The sequence below is a fragment of the Apodemus sylvaticus genome, chromosome 8 (genome assembly GCF_947179515.1).
Source record: "Apodemus sylvaticus chromosome 8, mApoSyl1.1, whole genome shotgun sequence".
NCBI lineage: Eukaryota > Metazoa > Chordata > Mammalia > Rodentia > Muridae > Apodemus > Apodemus sylvaticus.
Genome location: NC_067479.1, coordinates 119,286,367 through 119,310,652, shown reverse-complemented (window position 1 = coordinate 119,310,652; position 24,286 = coordinate 119,286,367). Strand labels below are relative to the sequence as shown.

Sequence of the window (24,286 nt, the reverse complement as noted above, 5' to 3'; positions counted from 1 at the left end):
GGATAGCTAGACCTATTCTCAACAGTAAAAGAATTTCTTGGGGAATCAGTACCGGACCTCAAGCAGTACTACAGAGCAACTGTGTTAAAAACTGCATGGTATTAGTATAGTGACAAGCAGGTAGATCCATGGAATAGAATTGAAAATCCAGAAATGAACCCACACACCTATGGTCACTTGATCTTTGGCAAAAGAGCTAAAACCATCCAGTGGGGGAAAAATAGCCTTTTCAACAAATAGTGCTGGTTCAACTGTAGGTCAGCATGCAGAAGAATGGAAATTGATCCATGCTTATCTCCTTGTACTAAGCTCAAGTCCAAGTAGATCAAGGACCTCCACATAAAACCAGACACATTGAAACTAATAAAAAAGAAACCGCGGATAAGCTTTGAGTACGTGGGCATAGGGGAACATTTCCTGAACAGAACACCAATAGCTTATAAGGGCTCTAAGATCAAGAATTGACAAATGGAACCTCATAAAATTACAAAGTTTCTGTAAGGGAAAGGACACTGTCAGTATGCCAGGAGCCACACAGATGCCGCAAGACTCCCAGGGGCTGAACCATCAACCAAGGGGCACACATGTTTCTAGCCAAAAATGTTCTAGCCAAGGCAGAGGAAGGCCTTGTTAGGCATCAGTGGGAGGAATGGTCCTTGGTCAGGTAAAGGCTCAAAAGAGGCCCCAACAAAGGGAAATCCAGGGGGGAGAGAGGAGAGAGTGTGTTGGGTGGAGACGCAGTGGGAAGGAGGAGGGGGAGGGGTTGTGGGTCTTGGGGGTATGGACGATATTGAGAAAGATTTTACTCTTGGCAATGTAAATGAACACAATATTCAATTAAAATACAAAAAGAATTCTCACCTGAGGATTATCAAATTGCTTAGAAGCACCTATTCAGGGAAATGCAAATCAAAACAACACTGAGATTTCACCTCACACCAGTCAGAATGGCTAAGATTGAAAACTCAGGAGACAGCAGGTGCTAGAGAGGTTGTGGAGATAGAGGAACACTCCTCCACTGCTGGTGGGATTGAATGTGGTACAACCATTCTGAAAATCAGTCAGGTGGTTCCTCAGAAAACTGGGTATGATACTACTGGAGAACCTTGTTATAACATTCCTGGCCATATACCCATAGGATTCCCCAGCATGTAATAAGGACACATGTTCCACTATGTTCATAGCAGCCCTATTTGTAATAGCTAGAAGCTGGAAAGAACCCAGATGTCCCTCAGTGGAGGAATGGATACAGAAAATGTGGTATATATGAACAATGGAGTACCATTCAGCCATTAAAAACAATGAATTCATAAAATCCTTAGGTAAATGGGTGGAACTGGAAAATATCATCCTAAGTGAGGTAACCCAATCACAAAAGAACACAGGTGGTATGCACTCACTCATAAGTGGATATTAACCCAGAAGCTCATAATACACAAGACACAATACATATATCAAATGATTTCCAAGGAGAAAGAAGGAGAGGGCCCTCATCCTGGAAATGCTTGATGCTGCAGTATAGGGGAATACCAGGACAGGGAAGTAGGAGGGGTTTGATTGGGGAACAGGGGTAAGAAAGAGGGCTTATGGGACTTTCGGGGGGGGGGGAGGATCCAGGAAAGAGGAAATCATTTGAAATGTAACTAAAGAATATATCCAGTAAAAATAAAAATAAAAAAGAATGTTTAAAAAGAAGAAAAAAGTGTTTTAACATTCAAGGTGGAAAACGTACAAGTCTATACTATGTATTCTGTGAAATCAAAGTGGTATTTGGATTGGAGGTTGCAAACCATCAGGTCATATTATTTAGTTTTTATGTCACTTAAGTATATTTCTACTATTTGAATTTAACGTATTTAGTTAGTTTTGAAATACTGTCTCCCTATATTTCTTAGGTTAGCATTAGACTCACCACTATCTATCTATCTATCTATCTATCTATCTATCTATCTATCTATCGATCCATCATCGATCTGATGCTACATAGGTAGACTGACAGTTTTTTTGAGCTAAGATGTAAATGAACAGGACTTTGAAGTTAATTCAACTTCAAATGTTTAAATAGTATTTATACATCAGTTCCAAATTTGTTAATTTGAATACTAAAAAATTTCTCACCACATGATATGAGCAGCAGGTTATTGAACAACTTGGTTACTTTTGAATGGAGATTACTGATAATCTATTTTAAGTGCATAATTCATCTTTATGTTCATTATCAAAACTCTAAATTCAAATAAACAGGTTTAGAGTAGAAAATTCTGGTGTCTTTGGAAACTCAGCTATGTCAAATGATGTTTTCCTAAGGCACACAAGGATGTTTTGCTAAACACATATATGAAAAGATGAATATGTTAAATAGGAATATAACTATAACCCAACAGATAGTGGATGACTCTGAATGGTATTGGTAAGCCTTACTAATCTTGACTGGTCACCATTTGTCATAATGTCATAGAAAGAAACACACCAAAAACCTTCCTTCTGGTGGTGTACTGGAGGCTTCTTTCCACTTCTTTGGAATCTTGCCAATTGGCAGAGTGAAGTGGAAGTTTCTGTATAGGTCAGCTGATATAGACTCACATAGAGTTTCCCTAAAACAGACTCACATGGAATTTTGTTTCAAAAGACTCACATGGTATTTTGCTGAGATAAGACCTCTGTACAAGGACATGTAATTCCTGGAGGGAGTATAGATAAGACTCACAGCTAGCTTTGCAAAGATTCCTTTGTCTCCTGTTTTTGTCTTTCACTGATTTTATTTTGTTGAGAGAGACATGGCATAGAACTTCACCTGGGGATCCTGCTTGCTCCTGGTAGCTAGTGCTGACTCATTGGCAGCCTTGCTGTTTCTCCTGGTTTGTGCCACCACTAATGACTTATGTTTGCTATGCTCAGAAAATGGAATTGGACTCTGGTATCCTGACAATTGGAGATTGAAATTGCTCCAAGGAACAACTTCTAAACAGCATATAGCAGAGCCTTGTGGATTCTTCTGGATCAACCTGCTATTGGTGACTCATGAATTGTGTTTGTAGTGGATTGAGTTGTTGATACCAATTCATGTAAACTGAACTGCTGTTATCATGACAACACAGATTGAATTTGCTCCAAAGAACTATTTTTAGACAGGTCCACTTCCCATGTGTCCGAATAACCTTTCTGTTCCACTGGTGCTTGGTGGTGGCCTAGAAGGGAGGGTAAAACATATAAGAACCCCTTTTAAAAGTAGATTTTGAAAAATCAAATCTTACATGGCTTACTATATTCCTGCATCCAACAATTTAGAACACTAAAAATAGTTTTTACTTACACCATTGGGGAATCTATTAATAATACTGGTGGTGATTGCAAAGAACTTCCTTTAAATGATCAGAAGCTTCTCAGCTATACTATCTTTGAATAATACCCTGTTCCCTCTGTAGTTTAATGAAATTAGGTCCCAAAAATAAGTTATATTTGGTAGTCCTCTGTTATAACAGGAATGCTACTGTATTAACATTCAGGTGTTTTAATTTGAACTTGTAATTAAACAGTCGGTGTCTATGCTTGAATTCTGAGTGTGACTGTGTGAGAGAAATCAAGGGTCTTTGCAGGTAAGGCCACATTTTCTCCATAAAAATTTGAGCCCAACCGTGAACTTATTGAAACTCAAGGTTATTTCTCCAGGATAGCCTGGCTTATGAAGAAGTGCATACAGCTCTATCCATGCCACTTTGTAACATCATATGCAACCTGACAATGAACCTGCAATCCAATCTGGACCAGAGAAGGGATATATGGTAGAGAAAGGAACATTGCTCTAAACAATGAATCATTTCATTTGTTTTGAATATTTAATTTGCACAATATAGAAGCACTTTTCAAGTGAGTCATGGTTGCAGAATTGTCTAGATGATGTTGACCTGTTAGCATGTTGATAGAGAAATATATAGATTGCCTTAACTGACATGGAAGCCTTAGCTCACTATAGTGAGCACCATTACCTAGAACTAGGGTCCTACACTAGATTGGAGGAAAAAGCTGAGAACTGACAAACACTCAGCATGAGTACATCTATTTTGTCTCTGTTACTCACTGTGGGTGTGATGACTCAAGCTCCTGCTACTGTTACTTTCCCACATTGGTGCACTAAAGCCTGGAATTGTGAGCTAAAATTCTTTTCAACTAAGTTGCTTTTTGTGAGAGTGTTTTACATTTGTAATAAAAATTATACAAGGATACCAGCTGTGGGCCAGCTGACCAATAAATCTCTTACAGTATACATTAGTGTGTGGAAAGGAAATATCAGTCTCTTCTTCCTCTAACATAAAATAAAACCCTATTATTATAAGTTTGACTATAAAAATATTTTATATTCCTTGTTTTGAATCTTGAGATGTATTTCCTGTTCTACAAACAATCATTAAATATTCATTCTTTCCTTCATTTATTTTCTTCATGAATATTATGTTATATTCATGTTGGCCAAATTTTAAGTTGCCTTACAAAAGCAGTTTGCTAACCTACTCAGGCAATGAGTAAAAATTCATGCTTATTTTAAGATGATGATAAAATAAATTAACAAAGATCAGCATTGCAGCCTTTGTTTTTTGTTTGTTTGTTTTTTGGTTTTTTTTTTTTGTTTGTTTGGTTTGTTTTGGTTTTGGTTTTTGTTTTGTTTTGTTTTTTTTTGGTTTTATTGAGACAGGTTTCCCTGACTGTTCTGGAACTCCCTCTGTAGACCAGGCTGGCCTCAAATTCAGAAATCCACCTGTCTCTGCCTCCCAAGTGCTGGGATTAAAAGAATGTGCCACCACTGCCTGACTTGATTGCAGCCTTTAATAAGAAGTTTTTGTATAACACAGTGTATCTTTATATGAATATGAAAATATTTTATTCAATAAAAAGTCTTATCAAGAAAATACAACATGATTTAAGTGCATGAAAAATATAAATTGTATCATTTCAAAAGCTATCTCCAGGGCTTTGACAGGAATTTGTAGCATACTGGAAAGCAGTATGGTACTACATCAAATTATACAGTTTTTAATATGAGGGTTAAAAAATAAAAGCATAGAAAGGATGAGAAAGTGGAATTTTCATGATCTAGAAATGAAAAACTATATGCTATTATTTTCAATGGAAGGGGAAGAAGCTTTGAAATGTAAAAAGTTTCCTGTGGCAAAAGCACTTTTGAAGTGACAGAAAATTCAATTACACATAGAAGTGAATTACAAGGATGCTCCAGAACATTCCAGAAATAAAAACAGAAACAAGAAAATAAAATTCAGGTTTGCCTGGAAATAATGAATACACAGTGTTTTGAGTATTGGGAAAGTTTTCCTTGGGATTAAAATATGATGGAATCATATAAATGTATATTTATGTTAAAAGTTGATGTAGTGAATAAATTGAAAAGTCTAGTGGATATGGGCATTCAGTATCTATGTAGTTTATAAAGATAGTATTTTAGAATACTGCAAATCAGTAAAGCACAAAATTCCATGCTTCCTATGCCTTAGCTCTTCCAGAACCATAAAGGTACAAGGGTAATTTTACATCTCTGAAAGACAGCAAATTTTTAGGATTTAATTCTGCAATATTTATATTTTATTAGCAAAATGCAGTTGAAACCTTGCCTTCCCTTTAAATAAATGTTAGATTGTTAAAGTAAACAGTAATCAAAACTATGACTTAAAAGAATTAACCCTAGGGTGGCAAGAGAGCTCAGAGGGTAAAGGCGATTGCTACTAATCCTGAGGATATCAGTTCAATCTTTGGAATCCACATGTTTGAAGTGGAAATGGACTGTGACTTCACATGCAAGTTATGATAAACTCATGCTCATATATAGATCTATGTGTAGCTAAAAAAATATAATAACAATCATTTAAAATATCCCATATGGCGAGTTTACATCCAACATTGAATATAAAGTACAGAAAAATATAAGAATAATGAATTCATAGGACCTTATAAAACACAGAACAAATGAATTGGATTATGATATTAATGTTCATGATATGGACTTGTAATCACAGTCAGACTTCCTCAAAAAGCACCCATTATATAGAGCAATCTCCCTAGAATATTGCCTTGAAACTAGATGTGTGATATACAAAATGGAAAAATGAGGTTAGGCAAGCAGACACAATTAAATTTGTTAGAAAGCTTAATTAAAAGTATGGCAATTATCATGAAATTATAGGCTGTCCTAGTATGATCTGTCAATATGCAGAAGCTAAGGAGAAGAGTCAAAGGAACTGAGAAAATTACTGAACATCCCTCTGTTCTAGAGAAGAGGTCCACCATAGTTTATGAATTTAAACCAGAAGAAGCTGTGTTCTTTCTTCTCCAGAGTCATTTGTAGCAACAAAGTCTTATCACCATCCTGATAACATGCAGAGAGACACTTGTTAGACTTCTAGCCCCCAGAACAATAAGGTGACATATTTGTATCCTTCCCATCCACAGCATATATCTACAACTAGTACACACACTGTCTAAAAATGTGTTAAGCCTGCAATGGTTAGTGATGATCCAGACCTGTAAGCCCCAATAGACAAGCCATAATAGCTTGGCTATCTTCCTTTGCCCACATGCCATAGAGCTCCAGAAGCAAAATTATGAGAATAGTAGCCAGCTCTCCCAGATAAACATACACGAGGGTCCTATATCACCTAGAAACACTACTAGTAAATTAAATGTCTATTGTCTTTTAATAAGAATATAAGATTATATTTGAAAAGAAAAAAATTCTTGTATTACCTGTGCAGGTTAAAGTTAATAGTGGTATTTATTAACTGCTATTAACTAACCATGATTGCAATATCAGTCTAGGAGAGAAAGAATACCTTCTGAAACTGTAAACATCTTCTGTAAAAAAAAGTGGTTCATCACTGAGAACAATCCGTCCAAAGCCCTTGCTTGATATGGTAAGTAGAATTCTACTCAGTGCAAGGTCCAATGGATGTTAGGTCTCATGACCTTGAAGCATTCATTCTTTGACTCATAATATGCATAGTTGTCTTTAAATAGAGTAGAAGATATTGGCATAAAAATTGTTGCAAGGTGGAGATACTCATCACATGTGAGAAGCTAGCAACTTGGTATAGGGGGGGTGGTCTTTTCATATTTATATGGGAATTTTCAAAATAGAATTTCAATTCAATTTAAAGGGAACAAGAACCAAGCAGAAGGCACTTTAAATAATGGTGATAGAAATGTGTTTCATGTATACAATGTTAAAAACTATGTTCAGAATTTACAACACTGGTATTGAGTCTTAGAGTACATAGGAACCATTTCTGAAACAAAAGTCCATCATGGAACAAAGAACTTTTATCATATCACTTAAGTCTTTAGTAATTTAATACCATTTACAAGCTGTTCTGAAAAATATAAATTGAACACATAAATGGATTTTTAAACAAAGAAATAAACAAACAAGGAAACACAATGATAATGAGAAAAAAACAACAGAAACTTGACTAAGTTCACAACACAGTTTTACATTTTAGGAGGATGCTACATTTTTACAATAGTTGTAAGAAAGCATTACATACAAATCACTGTTTTACACTGTTACTTTTTATGAAATAATGAATTCTGTGACAGACTTAATCCCAGTCAAGTAAAAATGCTCAGCTTTTAAAAACAAATGAATTTAAAAACACCAAAATTATACTGTGTAAAGAGATCTTGTTGATGTTTTATTTTAAGCAGCTAATAGATTATTAAACCATTCCCATGAGTCTATGGTTTGCTGTTTCTTTCTGTTCTGTCCAAATAAATTCTCACATTGAAATCTTAACCCTTTAGGTGATATGAGGCCTTTGTTAATGTGAACAGGTTATAAGGACAGAAACATGTTCCGTGCAGCTCCTTCAACCATTATTGCTTATAGAAGAGTGGTGAAAATATAGCCACTATAAGCCAGACAATACGTTCTCATCAGACTTTGTAATTACTAGGAATTTAGGTTTGGACCTCCCAGTCTTTGGAACCAATAAGTTTCTATTAATAATAAAATACCCAAGTGCACTAGGAGAGGTCTATGGAGTTCAAATGCACTAGGACAGGTCTAGGCAAACACTCTTTTCTCAAGACAGCAGAAGCAATATTAACTGCAAGAAAAATTTGAGTTGCATGAGCTAAGAAATCATCAAATAGAATAGAACTGTTCTCCTGATAGAAGAAATGAACAATTTGTAAAGGCCATATGTATTTTACGTGGCTTGTCACCACCTATAGAGTGTTCTCAGCAGATGAAATTCTTCATACACTCTGGCTAATTTGCACAGGCAATGGCATGTAATGACAAATTGGGCACATTGGATTCTTTATAAACACAGAAATATCATAAGACTAAGTTTGTTTTAATCCCTGTTGTGGGATCTGAGATTGTTTCAGATTGTTCACAGCAACTATGTCCATAGCAGACTATGATTTGCTTCATGTTCTATCAGGGAAATGATTTTTGCTAGCTGCAGATAGTTTGTGAGATTTGATGAAATTTGAAATTCTAAGAACTTTTCCAAGGTTTATATAATTCTGAGAGCACTGAGAAGCTTGCTTCTTGGTTGCTGTTGATTGTGGTTCTTTGTGTTTTTTTTTTTAAGTAATCATGCACAAAGAGGAAAGAATAAGAAGGAACTAGATATCTAGATGGTAAAGATCAAATATGCCTCCAAGGAACTTGACTACCCAAAAGAAAGTAGTCTAATGATAATGTTGCCTCTTGTCCTTTCTATCATTCTTTCTCTTCTATGTAGTGTTACAGTGTTCAAATGGTGGAGAAAGGTGAAAGAAAGAAAGACCTGTGAAATAATAAAAGATAATCTACAATGGCAACCCAGGGTGGGGGTCCATTATTATAGCAGAATATGAGGTTTCTACTTGCTCACAGTCTGACTACGAGGTACCCATTGCCTATTTCTTCCAAATCCTCAATTCTTCTTTCTTCTGTACCTTTCAGGACTACCTTTACCCCAGAGCAGAATTAGGGATTGAGAGTCACAAACACTTTCATTTTTGCTACAAGTCAGCATTGGTACCACTAGGATGGATTCTCAATCTACCTTCCTCCTCACAAGAGTTAGAAATAATGTGAACAACCTCCCCAATTCTTTCAAACTATCAGGCACATCCACAGGTCCTCAGATGTCTCCCTTCTATCTTGCTCCCCATGTAACATTTATTCTACATGGGATTTAAAAATTAAGATAGTTGGAGTTTCCTGTTCATATGTCATTCTGAGAATGCATGCACATGCACACACATATGGAGAGAGAGAGAGAGAGAGAGAGAGAGAGAGAGAGAGAGAGAGAGAGAGAGAGAGATCCCACAGAATTGAGTTGGAACGGAGAATCTATTGATACTAGGAAATGGGTTTTAAACCAACGACTTGGTCTTGGAAAATGATCTGCATTATTTCTGAGATGTAGTCTTTTAAAATTTTCACTGGCTTTCAATTGGACAAAGCATATGGTATACATTAAGTATATTGATCTTAAAGTATAACTAGCTGTGCATGTAATTGTTCTATAATAAAATCCAAATGTAGAATGGTAAGCTCACACGTTATTGAACACATTGAGTTACATGTTTTGTTTTGTTTTCTAATATGGGTATTCTCAGTTGCTTGGGGCAACTATATCTAGAACTATATAATGTATTTTGTAGTGATTAAGTGGTACACTCACATCTGAATTAAATCTCAACTGGCAAATGTTGCATGAGATGATTTGCTTTTTCCGATGAGGAAGAGGAAACCCAAATGTATGGTTAATTACAGCTTTCTGAATAGGGTCCATCTGTAAGAATTGAAAAAAAAAAAACAGAGAAATAAAGTTTGTCAGTTTCACTGAACATTGTATATTTCATTAAATCTGCACAAATACTATCTATAGCTTATGTTATATACAGCATATTTGTTCTATGAAAGGACATTTCTTCTTTCTTCAAATATATATAGCAATAAATCCAAAGAGTGGCACAATAAGAAAATGACAAATGTTCCCATTAGTTTCTGCACACTTAGTGGTTTTCCCCTTATTACAGTTTGATAATATTTATGTATAAGTAAAGGTTTATTGGAAATCAAATTCTAGTTTGGCCCACTAGTGTGGGCAGCCTAACATTGAAATATGTTTACATCATTGTTGAAACCTGAACTTCAGACCACCTGGTCAACAATGAAAATTAACTGTGCAAAATTACCCAATTTTAATCTACATTTAGTGTCATTTAGAACTGAAAAATGCAGCATGCAAATACCTCCATGTCAATCTTCTATGGATGCATATGTGTGGAATCAAACAGTCTAGGTGAAATTTCAGTTATCTCCATCCTGTTCACATAAGGATAAACAACACCAAGCTCAGTGTCACCAGTTCAACTCTGTAAAGTGTAATATCCCTTCACCAAGCACTGTCATACTGGAATGATGTTTAACAATGATGACTAAAAACATTAGTGAGCATCATTCTGTGTATAGGTATAGACAGATATATCATAAAGTAAGTGAAAGGGGAAAGTTAACATGAACATCGTATTTTGGTAAAAATTGTTAACATCATTATATTGGACTTGAAATTTTTTCAATGTTATATACATGTGCACACCCAGACAACACAGGTGGTCCTAAAACTTAGTGTATTTCAGATTGATCTCAAACACATAATCCATTAAGTTGGCATTTTTTTTATGCTAGGACTGTAGGTATGTGCCACCACATATAGCTAAAAACATCTGACACATATTCATAGGCATTATGAAATACTTAAGAGTGGCTTGAGATAGGTTGAAAATTATTTCACCCAGTAAGAGTGAAGAATATGTCTAATAAATTATTCTTAATGTTTTATTTTGTTACATATGATATATCACCATTCTCCTAGTCAAAATATAAGTAAATTTTACCTTGTACAAGGCAGTTAGCTCATCCTATCTATCAGCTGGTATGATAGAGAAATTCTAGGTCTCTGATATTTATAATATCTCAACTGTGTGTCTTATCTAGCCTTTAAAATGTATATTACAAATGAAACTCGGTGTTTTCTAAATGACTTCCAGGTGTTTCAGCTTGGTGTTCTGACAAAAACTTACAGCAATCAGAAGAAGTCATGGGCATGATCAAATTCATCTTCTGCCTCTCAGTTGATTATGTTAGTGGGAGGTGAAGTGTACACCTGTAATGGCCACTCTGGTGTCTGAGGCAGGATAATCAAAGCTTTGAGGACATTTTGGGCAACACAATGAGGCCATGTCTCAAAAACTCAAATCAAAATAAGCTCTATGGGCTCTTTCCAGATTCTGGCTATTATAAATTGTGACCTCCCCCAGTCACTTCCAATTCTTATACCATGGTTAAGTGGTGGTACCCTTTAACTAATACATGAAATGGTCCCGGCACTGTTTTAATTTGGGGAAGAGGTTCTATTTGTGTTTTTTCACAAAAAGAAGATGGAGTGTGATGGTTGCCAGAAAGATTGACTTATCATTCTGGACACAGAAGTCCTGCATCTTCTAGTAAGTATGATTCCAATCACTGAAGGTTGGCTAAAAACCTTATCAGCCAGCTTGTCTGGCAATTAAAGAAAAAAATCTCTGTTGACTCTCATAGCCACTTCTCCCACATTGGGAAGAAAGGCTTTGTGTCTTTTAAGTTGCTAATTTGCAACTGAATTGGATATCCACTGACAAATTAATCCTGTTCCACCTTTAACTCTTGACCTTGTTTGTTAAGCAGACTGGTTGTCTGCACCCAGGCTCACCTGGATTGAATAATTGTGTGTCTGTTAAAGACACTTGCAGACCCCCTGGCTTCAAAACCTGTACAAGTGGATCTTCTTTCAGGAGCCACATAGAACTCAGATCTATGTGTGTCTGCTTGCTAGCAGACATGGGCATGAGTGAGAGGTGCAAGGCAAAGCACTGCAGAAGGAGGACCATGTTTTCTGTCTATGAGTCCCTTGGAAGCACACCTGAATCCATAGGGGTTGATGTTAAGAGGCTGTCCTCAAAATAATAATATGGAAGTCTATTACCCCTCCTCTGCAAAAGATGTCATATAGTATTTAAGAGGAATCGAGGTCACTGTTGCCCCTACCTGGTTAAGGCCCATCTTCTTTTGATGGATATTTATGTACTGTTTTCTCTTAAAATTAATGGAAAGGGAGGAATTGTGACCTCCCCCAGCCTTTGAGGGTCTGACCCATTGTTCTCAAAGAATAGCAGCCCAGCCACCCGATGCCAGCCTCCTGCAGAAAAAGCAGAACCAGGTTCTAGCCTTTGTGGGAGAGGTCTTGTCCCGCCTATATATATTTGGATAGATTCATTAAAATTTGAGCCTTGAGCAAGAAATCATGCCTTGACTCCATATGTTTCCTTTGCCACCCTGCTTACTGTCCCCATCTCTTCTTCCAGGGAACCTGGCAAACCATTCATATGTAACTGTGTGAGGCTACAATAAATAAGTGGAGCATGTGTCCTTATTACATGTTGGAAAATCTAGGTATATGCCCAGCAATGGTATAGCTGGGCCCTCTGGTAGTACTGTGTCCAATTTTCTGAGGAACAACCAAACTGATTTCCAGAGTGGTTGTACCAGTTTGCAATCCCAACCCAGATATCCCCCAACAGAGGAATGGATACAGAAAATGAGGTACATTTACACAATGGAATACTACTCTGCTATTAAAAAAATGAATTCATGAAATTCTTAGGCAAATGAATGGAACTGGAGAATAATCATCCTAAGTGATGTAACCAAATCACAAAAGAGCACACATGACATGTAGTCACTGATAAGTGGATATTAGCCCAGAAGCTTGGAATACCCAAGATACAATTTACAGACCAAATGAAGCTGAATAAAAAGGAAGATCAAAGTACAGACACTTGGTCCTTCTTAGAAGGGGGAACAAAATAGCCACAGGAGGAGATACAGAGAAAAAGTGTGGAGTAGAGACTAAAGGAAAGACCATGCAGATACTGCCACATCTGGGGATCAATCCCATATTCAATCATCAAACCCAGACACTATTGTGGATGCCAACAAGTGCTTGCTGACAGGAACATGATAAAGCTGTCTCCTGAGAGGCTTTGCGAGTATCTGACAAATACAAAAGTGTGTGCTCTCAGCCAACCATTGATTGAGCATGAAGTCCCCAATGGAGGAGCTAGAGAAAGGACCCAAGGAGTTGAAGGAGCTGGGAACCCCATAGGAGGAACAACAATAAAAACCATCAAGTACCCCCTAGAGCTCCTAGGGTCTAAGCCACTAACCAAAGAGTACACATGGAGGGATCCATGGCTCCAGCTGCATATTTAGCAGAGGATAGCCTTGTTGGACATCAAAGGGAGGAGAAGCCCTTGGTCTTGAGAAGGCTTGATGCCTTGATATAGGGGAATGCCATGACAGGGAAGCAGCAGTGCGTAGCTTGGTGAGCAAGGGAAGTTGGGGAATGGGATAGGGAGTTTTTGGAGAGGAAACCAGGAAAGGGGATAACAGTTGAAATGTCAGTAAAGAAAATAACTAACAAAAAATAAGCTATATGACTTTTTTTTTTTTTTACTTTTGGGTGAAAACTAGGCATTCCCAGGGATTTTTATGTTCAGTTCCAAGTATTAATAAATTAGAGTCCCCTCTTCCTACTTACTGCTCAGTCTTAGCATGGTTCCTTTGAAAAATCCATTCTTGGGTGCTATGTGCATGTAAGACTTACCAATACTAAGTATAAGGCCTAGAGACAACTGACCTACTTTCTGTCACTACATTTTAATTTTATGTGGTATGCATTGAATAAGGTGATTTGTGCATGTCAAGAAAGTATTCCTGCCACTAATTGTTTACCATTTTCCTAAGTTCATATAAATAATATTACAGAATATGAGGTTATTGTGATTTCTAAGGTTCTTGCAGGTCATCATGGTATCACATATATTCACAGGTTTATCTTCTTTGTAACTGAGTAGAGATTTTTTTTTTCAAATGGCTACATCACAACATACTTCAGCATTAACCCAATGGCATACATTTGTAGGGATTGCAGCACAGACTATATACATTATAAATCATTCTTAAATTCAATTCAGTTTTTTACTTCTCCAGAGAAAATAATAAAAAACAATAGGCTCTTTCCTTCACTTGCGATAGACAGTGTTGGGAAAGGAAGAGGTCTGGTGTAGAATTCTTCTCCATATGTACTGCCATGTTTTGCATCCCAGGCAGGTTTGAATCCCTTCCTCAAGCCCCACTATTTCCGATTTCCACAGGAATAAAAATACCAATACACCAAGTTTGAGAACTCAGAGGCCACATAGCCAACCCAGTCTGCTTTCTTGGATTAGCCTTACACCTTTTAAAATGTCATGCCACATGTCTACAGCACAAATGCAAAATGATTTCCCCTGCATCCATCAGGTGAAAGGCGGAATGGCGCTGCTAATTCAGAGAACTGGGTACTATGGGGCTTTGTGTCAAGTATTCAGTGAACAGAAATGACCTATTCTTCTCAGGGCAGAAAGTGAATTCTCTCTGTGACCCATTATACTTTAAGAAATCATTATTAAGGGATGCTACAATTCCCCTATAATGGTACTTTAAAATATAACCACCTTGTATATTTATATCAGCAATGCGGTCCACAAATACACAGTACTGATTTAATCTCATAAAGGCGAGCAGAGTATTATAGTGTTTCTTTAACACTGGAGGAGATATGTCTACATTCAGTCCACAAATGTGTGTGTGTGTGTGTGTGTGTGTTAGATATTTCAGATCCAGATATTGCATGCAAATGCAACATGTCAAATTTTTTTGGCTGAATTGATTGATGCTCTGATAATTGTGACTAGAACATCAGATTTTAAAATTCAAAGTGGCATATTCTTAAGTACTTATTTTATTTCAATATATAATTTGAGGGGGTGAAGTATAAACTGATCTGTATCTTAGAGATGGATGTCATAAATCATATGTGACATCATCAAAAACTCTTATAATTGCAGGAATCTAGGCATACAAATTACTAAAATCTAACAACAGCGAAGACTAATAGTAATGTCCTATATAAAAAAACATACATTGAGTCATTTTGAAGGTCAGAGTATAAATAATAACTACTTATAATGCTAAATATATAACTAAATGACTTCTGACATGATATGCACCAAAGCCAGAACCTACTATCAGACCTGGGGACTGTCACACAGCCACTTTATCTATATTCCTAAAGTAATAAATATTTATGATATTTGTTTACAAAGAAGATCATAGACACATTCTCACCACAAATCAGAAGATATTTGATAAATAATCATATCTTACAGTGCATGCATATCATCATTAGAATTCAACAAATTGAAGAATAAAGACATGGGTATGATACTTAAAAAGAGAAATTCTTGGGTCAGATGTGCTTTAGAAAAAAATCAGAATCCCAACTTAGAAATTGAGAGTATACAATGAGATAGAGATATCTATAAAAAATGTGTTCAAATCATGACTTCTACAACAGTATAAATACAGCTTTGCTCTATTGCTTTTAAATGTGTCACAATTTTCTGATACAAAAGACACTGTGAGAAAAGAAATTTATCTTCAATCTATGAATGAAATACTAAGATATCCCTGTAAATAAAGGACACAGAACAGACATTGTAACATAGAGAAACTTCAAGCATGGAGCCTTGAAACATACCCCAAGGACACAACATGACACTCAGAGAAAAGGCAAAAGGTGATAAAATCCATGTGTTTATACAGTGGTGTCCTTGTCTTGTTTTTAAAATTTAAAGGACAAGCTTTCAAAATTTTCTAACTTAGTTTCAAACACAAAATGGAACTCTACCTATTGCTTTCTTCATCTCTAGAGCAAAATTACATTCAAACTCACCCTATTGCCTTATTTGAAGCCAAATGAACATGTTTTTCTTCATTTCATACTTAAGGCATTGTGTAGTTCCATCTGTGGCCCAGATTTTAATACTTCCTCTCTGTTAAACAAATTTATAAAAGAGCATGCCCCAGAATTTTTTGTTCCATGCCTAGTTCTCTGTTTATGGTCCCATGCCATTTGAGCTTGAAGAAGTTTAACCCTAAGTTTACATTTCTGCTCTGAAATAAGTCCTATCCTGTTGTTCTATTATTATGATGGCTTTTAGATTTAAAATCAAAGAGTAAGACCATAAGTGCCAGGAAATCTGGAAATGCAAAGGCTCTCATTTTGGTGGATATTTCTAGCAATCCTTAAAAATCATTCTAAAGGTGAAACTCAGGGACACTTCTTGGAAGTTCCAGGTTCTTCAAATATGGAATAATTTTAGATCTTCACATATATTGGTGCTTGAAGCAAGACACTTGTCAATGTGTGACTTAAATTAAAGGCCTTTAAATCATTGAATCTTTTTCCATGTTTAAGTATTTACTTACTTATTTATCATGTGCATATGAGTATTAATGTACACATGTGATATTATACTTATGGAGGCCAGAAAATACCTTAGAAGAATCAGGTTTTTTTCCTTATTCTATATAGGTTCAAAGAAATGAACTAAGGTCATAAGACTTAGTGGCAAGCATCTTTAAACAGTGAACCATCTATTTGAACTGTTTCTCTTTCAATTATAATGATGCATCCATTAATTATTTTGTGATGGGATGTGTATGCATGTGTGCGCATACCTTAAAACCCATATGAGGACTAAAAGAAGATATCTACTACAACTATGAAAGTCTTGGATATCACATTTAGGTAACCATGCTGGGAGGCTAGGACCTTTCATAGTTGAACCATCTTGCCTACCATGACAAATTAATAGTAATTACTATATTACTTTATTAGTAAATATATTAACAAGAAAGAATATAGAAGAAATATCTATAACATCTAAGTAAAAATAGTTTAGATTGTAGAACAGCTTTAGAAATTACAATGTAAAAGATTAATATCAGTAAAAATTTGCTAAGGTTCAGTAAATGTCAAAGTATGGAAGTATGATTAAACATCTAATCAAAACATGAGGTTCTATCTCTTGTACTGAAAAAGTGAGGATATCCTGAGTTTAAGATATCTGGGGATCCAGACCACTGACTGGTAGGCTACTGCCTGTGCCCAGGACCTGGGTAGATCGCCAATTCATCTGGGTGCCAGCCAGGCATGGGTCTTGTGCCCTGCAGAGTAGTCAGTGCTTCTAGGTGTCCCCAGCGCCATTTTCATTCCCAGTCAGACGGGACAAGCGACCCCAGGTACCAAGATATCCTAAGTCTAAGACCACTGGGGACAAAGAAGTCTGAGCTGCAGGCTGCTGCCTGGACCTAGGACATGAGCATATTGGCAGTTCATCTGTGTGCCAGCAAGGTGTGGGTTCTGTGCCCTGTGGGGTTCCTGCGGGATCCTGTCACTGTCTTCGCTCCCTGATGCAGGAGACAGGCAGCACCAGGTTCAACTCACAGAGACAACCCGAGTATAACATTCCTTGGGACAGGGCACACCAGGGCGACAACAGCACTCAAGAGGAGAGCAGGACATCAGCAATCTGTGCCAGGGAAAGCCCAGTCATCCAGTGGTGCAGAAATAGCCTTTTGGGGTCACAGGCAGTTCAAGCACTGGCCAGTGACAACAGGACCAACCAATGCCAGAGATAACCAGATAGTAAAAGGCAAACATACGAACATTACCAAAAGAAATCAAGGCAATATGGCAGCATGTGAACCCAATTCTCCAACAACAACAAGTCCTGGATACCACAACACACCAGAAAAAAAAACAAGATTTGGACTTAAAAATCACTGGTCATGATGCTGTTAGAGGAACACAAGAAGGACATAATCAAACCCCTTAAAGAAATACAGGAGAAAATGGATCAAAAGGTAGAAGCCCTTACAAGGGAAACACAAAAATCATTTAGAGAAATTCAGGATAATATGAGTCAAAAGGTAGAAGATGGTAAGGAAGAAATGCAAAAATCACTTAAAGAAATAGAGGAGAACTTGTGTCAACAGGCAGAAGTCATGAAAGAGGAAACAAAAAAAATCTCTTAAAGAATTACAGGAAAACACAAGCAAGCAAGTGAAGGAACTAAGCAAAACCATCCAGGATCTAAAAACAGAAGTAAAAGCAACTAAGAAATTGCAAAGGGATCTCCAGGCTCTGCAAGAGGCCAGAAGGGCACCTGGGAACCAAGCTGGGAGGAGTCAGTGTGCTCTGGTGAGTCCAGCAGGCCCCAGCAGGAGCCTTCAGGTGTCTGTTTCAGGATCTGAACAGCCTAGGCCACAGCACTCGGTCTCCAGAAAGTGCAAGAGGCCTGGTGTGCACCCGGAGGCAGACTGGGAGCACACAGTTTGCTCCAGTGGGTCTGCACCACAGAGCTTAGGTTCCAGTCCTGAGGCCTCTGGCAGGAGCCTTCAGATCGCCACTTTGGGATCCAGAACAGCCTGGGCTACAACACCACATCTCCAGCCTCTGCAAGAGGCCAGAGGGGCATTCGGGAGGCCGGCTGGGAGGAGTCAGTGTGCTCTGGTGAGTCCAGCAGACCCCAGGTGGGAGCCTTCAGGTGTCTGTTTCGGGATTTGAACAGCCTGGGCCACAGCACCCTATCTCCAGGCAGTGCAGGAGGTCAGCTGTACACCAGAGGCCAGCTGGGAAGAGGCAGCTTGCACTGGTGAGTCCAGCATTGACAAGACCAACTAACACCAGTGAGAACTAGATGGCAAAAGGCAAATGCAGGAATGTCACTAACAGAAATCAAAGCAATATGGCAGCATCTGAACCCAATGCTCCTTTAACAGCATGTCCTGGATCACACCAGAAAAACAAGAATTGGATTTAAAATCACTGGTTATGATGCTGGTAGAGGAACACATGAAGGACATAGTTAAAGAAATTCAGGAGAAAATGGATCAAAAGTTAGAAGCCCTCACAGGGGAAACACAAAAATCATTGAAAAAAATTCATGAGAATACAAAAACCAATAAAGAGGAAATGCAAAAAATCACTTAAAGAAATACAGGAGAACTTTGGTCAACAGGCTGAGGTCATGAAAGAGGAAACACAAATATCTCTTAAAGAATTACAGGAAAGCACAAACAAGAAAGTGAAGGAGCTAAGCAAAGCCATCCAAGATCTAAAATCAGTAGAAACAACTAAGAAAACTCAAAGGGAGACAACTTTGGAGATAGAAAACCTTGGGAAGAAATCAGGGGACATAGATGCAAATATCAACAACAGAATGCAAGAGATAGAAGAAAGACTCTCAGATGCTGAAGATACTAAAGAAACCATGGACTCAACAGTTAAAGAAAATGCAAAATGCAAAAAGCTTGTAACCCACAACATCCAGGAAATCTAGGACACAATGAGAAGATGAAACCTAAGAATTATAGGCATAGATGAGAGTGAAGATTTACAACTTAAAGGGCCAGCAAACATCTTCAATAAAATTATGGAAGAAAACTTCCTTAACCTAAAGAGGGAGATGCCCATGAATATACAAGAAGCCTACAGAACTCCAAACAGATGGACCAGAACAGAAATACCTCCTGTCACATAATAATCAAAATCCCAAATGTACTAAACAAAGAAAGAATATTAAAGGCAGTAAGAGAAAAAGGCAAAGTAACATATAAAGGAAGACCTATCAGAATCACACCAGATTTCTCACCTGAGACTATGAAAACTAGAAGATCCTGGGCAGATCTCATGCAGACTCTAAGAGAACACAAATGCCAGCCAAAACTACTATATCCAGCAAAACTCTCAACCACCATAGATGGAGAAACTAAGATATTCCATGACAAAACCAAATTTACCCAATATCGATCCACAAACCCAGCCCTACAAAGGATAATAGGAGGAAAACATCAATACAAGGAGGGAAACTTCACCCTAGAAAAAGCAAGATAGTAACCTTCTTTCATCAAACCCAAAAGAAGTTAACCAATCAAATTTAAAAAATAACATAAAAATGACAGGAAGTAATAATCACTATTCCTTAATATCTCTTACCATCAATGGGATCAATGCCCCCCAAAAAGACATAGACTAACCGACCAGATACATAAGTAGGACCCTACATTTTGCTGCATACAGGAAACACACCTCAGTGTCAATGACAAACACTACCTTAGAGTAAAAGGCTGGAAGACAATTTTACAAGCCAATGGTCTCAGAAAACAAGCTGGAGTAGCCATTCTAATATCAGATAAAATTGACTTTCAGTCCAAAGTCTTAAAAAGAGACTCTGAGGGACACTTCTTGCTGGTCAAAGGAAAAACACCACAAGAAGAACTCTCAATCCTGAACACCTATGCTCCAAATGCAAAGGCACCCTCATTCATAAAAGAAACTTTACTAAAGCTAAAAGCACACATTGCACCTAACACAATAATTGTGGGTGACTTCAACACTGCACTTTCCTCAATGGACCGATCAGGAAAACAGAAACTGAACAGGGACACTGTGAAACTAATTGAAGCTTTGGACCAATTAGATTTTACAGATATATATAAAACATTCTATCCTAAAGCAAAAGAATATACTTTTTCTCAGCACCTCATGGTACCTTCCCCCAAATCGACCTTATAATTGGTCACAAGACAGACCTCAACAAATATAAGAAGATCGAACTAATCCCATGCCTCCTATCAGATCACTATGGAGTAAAAGTGGTTTTCAGTAGCAACAAAAACAACAGAAAACCCACATACACGTGGAAACTGAACAATATTCTACTCAATGATACTTTGGTCAAGGAAGAAATGAAGAAAGAAATTAAAGACTTTTTAGAATTTAATGAAAATGAAGACACAACATACCCAAATTTTTGTGACACAATGAAAGCAGTGCTAAGAGGAAAACTCATAGCCTGAGTGCCTCCAAACAGAAAATGGAGAGAGCATACACTATCACCTTAATGACACACCTGAAAGCCCTGGAACAAAAAGAAGCTATTTCACCCAGGAGGAGTAAGAGGCAGGAAATCATCAAACTCAGGGCTGAAATCAATCAAGTAGAAACAAAGAGGACCATACAAAGAATCAACAAAACCAGGAGCTGGTTCTTTGAGAAAATCAACAAGATAGATAAACCCTTAGCCAGACTAACCAAAGGGCACAGAAACAGAATACAGATTAACAAACTTAGAAATGAAAAGGGAGATATAACAACAGAAACTGAGGAAATTCAAAAAATCACTAGATCCTACTACAAAAGCCTATACTCGACACAACTGGAGAATCTCTCTAGTTTCCTAGACAGATAACCAACACCAAAACTAAAACAGGATCAAAGAGATCATCTAAACAGTCCCATAACATCTGAAGAAATAAAAAGGGTCATAGAAAGTCTCCCAACCAAAAAAAAAAGCATGGAAACAGATGTCCTCAGTGCAGAATTCTATCAGACCTTCATAGAAGACTAACACCAATACTCTTCAAACTATTCCACAAAATAGAAACAGAAGGAACTCTGCCCAACTCGTTCTATGAAGCCACAATTATGCTTATACCAAAACCACACAATGATCCAACAAAGAAAGAGAACTTCAGGCCAATTTCCCTTATGAATATTGATGCAAAAATACTTAATAAAATTCTTGCCAACCGAATCCAAGAACACATCAAAACGATTATCCACCATGATCAAATAGGCTTCATCCCAGGGAGGCTGGGATAGTTCAATATAAGGAAATCCATCAATGCTCTCCACTACATAAACAAACTCAAAGAAAAAACCCATATGATCATCTCATTAGATGCAGAAAAAGCATTTGACAAAATTAAGCGTCCTTTCATGCTAAAAGTCTTGGAAAGAACAGGAATTCAAAGCCTATACCTAAACATAGTTAAAGCGATATACAGCAAACCGGTAGCCAACATCAAACTGAACAGAGAAAACTTGAAGTTTTCCCACTAAAATCAGGGACTAGACAAGGCGATCCTCTCTCTCCATATCTTTTCATTATAGTACTTGAAGTTCTAGCTAGAGCAATTAGACAACATAAGGAAGTCAAGGGGATACAAATTGGAAAGGAAGAAATCAAATTATCACTATTTGCAGATGACATGATAGTCTACTTAAGTGACACGAAAACCTCCACCAGAGAACTACTACAGCTGACAAACAACTTCAGCAAAGTGGCTGGTTATAAAATTAACTCAAGCACATCAGTTGCCTTCCTATACTAAAAAGATAAGCAGGCTGAGAAAGAAGTTAGGGAAATGACACCTTTCACAATAGCCACAAACAATATAAAGTATCTTGGTGTGACTCTAACCAAACAAGTGAAAGATCTATACGACAAGAACTTCAGGTCTCTGAAGAAGGAAATCGAAGAAGATCTCAGAAAATGGAAAAATCTGCCATGCTCCTGGATCGGCAGGATTAATATAGTTAAAAGGGCCATCTTGCCTAAAGTGATCTACAGATTCAATGCAATCCCCATCAAAATCCCAACTCAGTTATTCACAGAGTTAGAAAAAGCAATTCTCAAATTCATCTGGAATAACAACAAATCCAGGAGAGCTAAAACTATTCTCAACAACAAAAGAAATTATAGGGGAATCAGTATCTCTGATTTCAAGCAGTACTACATAGCAATAGTGTTAAAACTGCATGGTATTGCCACAGTGACAGACAAGTGGACCAATGGAATAAAATTGAAGATCCAGAAATGAAACCACACACCTATGGTCAACTGATCTTCGACAAAGGAGCCGAAAACATCCTGTGGAAAAAAGATAGCCTTTTCAACAAATGGTGCTGGTTCAATTGGAGGTCAGCAGGCAGAAGAATGAGAATTGATCCATTCTTATCTCCATGTGCTAAACTTCACTCCAAGTGGATCAAGGACCTCCATGTAAAACCAGACACACTGAAACTAATAGGAAAGAAACTGGGGAAGACCCTTGAGGACATGGGCACAGGGGAAAAGTTCCTGAACAGATCACCAATAGCTTATGCTCTAAGATTAAGAATTGACAAATGGAACCTGATAAAATTACAAAGTTTCTGTAAGGCAAAAGACACTGTTAAAAGGACAAAACAGCAACCTTCAAATTGGGAAAAGATATTCACCAACCCTACATCTGATAGAGGGCTAATATCCAATATATACAAAGAACTCAAGAAGTTAGACCCCAGGGAACCAAATAACCCTATTAAAAATGGGGTACAGATCTAAACAAAGAATTTTCACCTGAAGAAATTCAGATGGCTGAGAGGCACCTTGAGAAGTGGTCAACATCATTAGTCATTAGGGAAATGCAAATCAAAACCTGAGATTTCACTTTACAACAGTCAGAATGGCTAAGATCAAAAACTCAGGAGACAGCAGGTGTTGGCTAGGATGTGGAGAAAGAGGAACACTCCTCCACTGCTGGTGGGGCTGTAAGATGGTACAACCACTTTGGAAATCAGTCTGGCGGTTCCTCAGAAAACTGGACATGATACTTCCAGAGGACCCTGCTATACCTCTCCTGGGCATATACCCAAAGGATTCCCTGGCATGCAATAAAGACACATGCTCCATTATCTTCATATCAGCCTTACTTATAATAGCCAGAAGCTGGAAAGAACCCAGATGTCCCTCAAAGGAGGAATGGATACAGAAAATGTGGTATATTTACACAATGGAATACTACTCAGCAATTAGAAACAATGAATTCACAAAATTTTTAGGCAAATGGTTTGATTTTTAAAATATCTTCTTAAGTGAGGTAACCCAATCACTAAAGAATACACATGGAATACAATCTCTGATAAGTGGGTATTAATTAGCCCAGAAGCCCTGAATACCCAAGGCACAAATCACATAACAAATGACTCCCATGAAGAAGTATGGAGAGGGTCCTGGAAAGGATTGATCTAGCATTGGAGGGTAATATAAGGACAGAGAAAAAGGAGGTAGGTGAATGGATGGAGAGAAGAAGGTTTATGGGACATATAGGGTGGGGGGATCTGGGAAAAGGGAAATCATTTGGAATGTAATCAAAGAATATAGAAAATAAAAATATTTAAATAAAAAAATAAAGAAATTGCAAAGGGACACAACATTAGAGATAGAAAACCTTGTAAAGATATCAGGGGCCATAGATGCAAATATCAACAACAGAATACAAGACATAGAAGAAAGAATCTCAGATGACAAAGACACCATAGAAACCATGGACTCAACAGTCAAAGAAAATGCAAAATACAAAAGCTTGCAACTCAAAATATCCAGGAAATCCAGGACCCAATGAGAAGACCAAACCTAAGGATTATAGGCATAGATGAGAGTGAAGATTTACAACTTAAAG

The 24,286-nt window shown here is 37.4% G+C and overlaps 1 protein-coding gene across 1 annotated transcript in view; it reads right to left on the bottom strand.

Annotated features, from left to right (window-relative positions):
- Positions 1-24,286, bottom strand: part of Znf385d (zinc finger protein 385D) — a 293,774-nt gene that overhangs the window by 169,057 nt on the left and 100,431 nt on the right. The window contains exon 3 of the mRNA XM_052190333.1: positions 9,687-9,797. Within this exon, the coding sequence (XP_052046293.1) occupies positions 9,687-9,797 (111 nt within the window). The remainder of the gene's footprint in view (positions 1-9,686; positions 9,798-24,286) is intronic.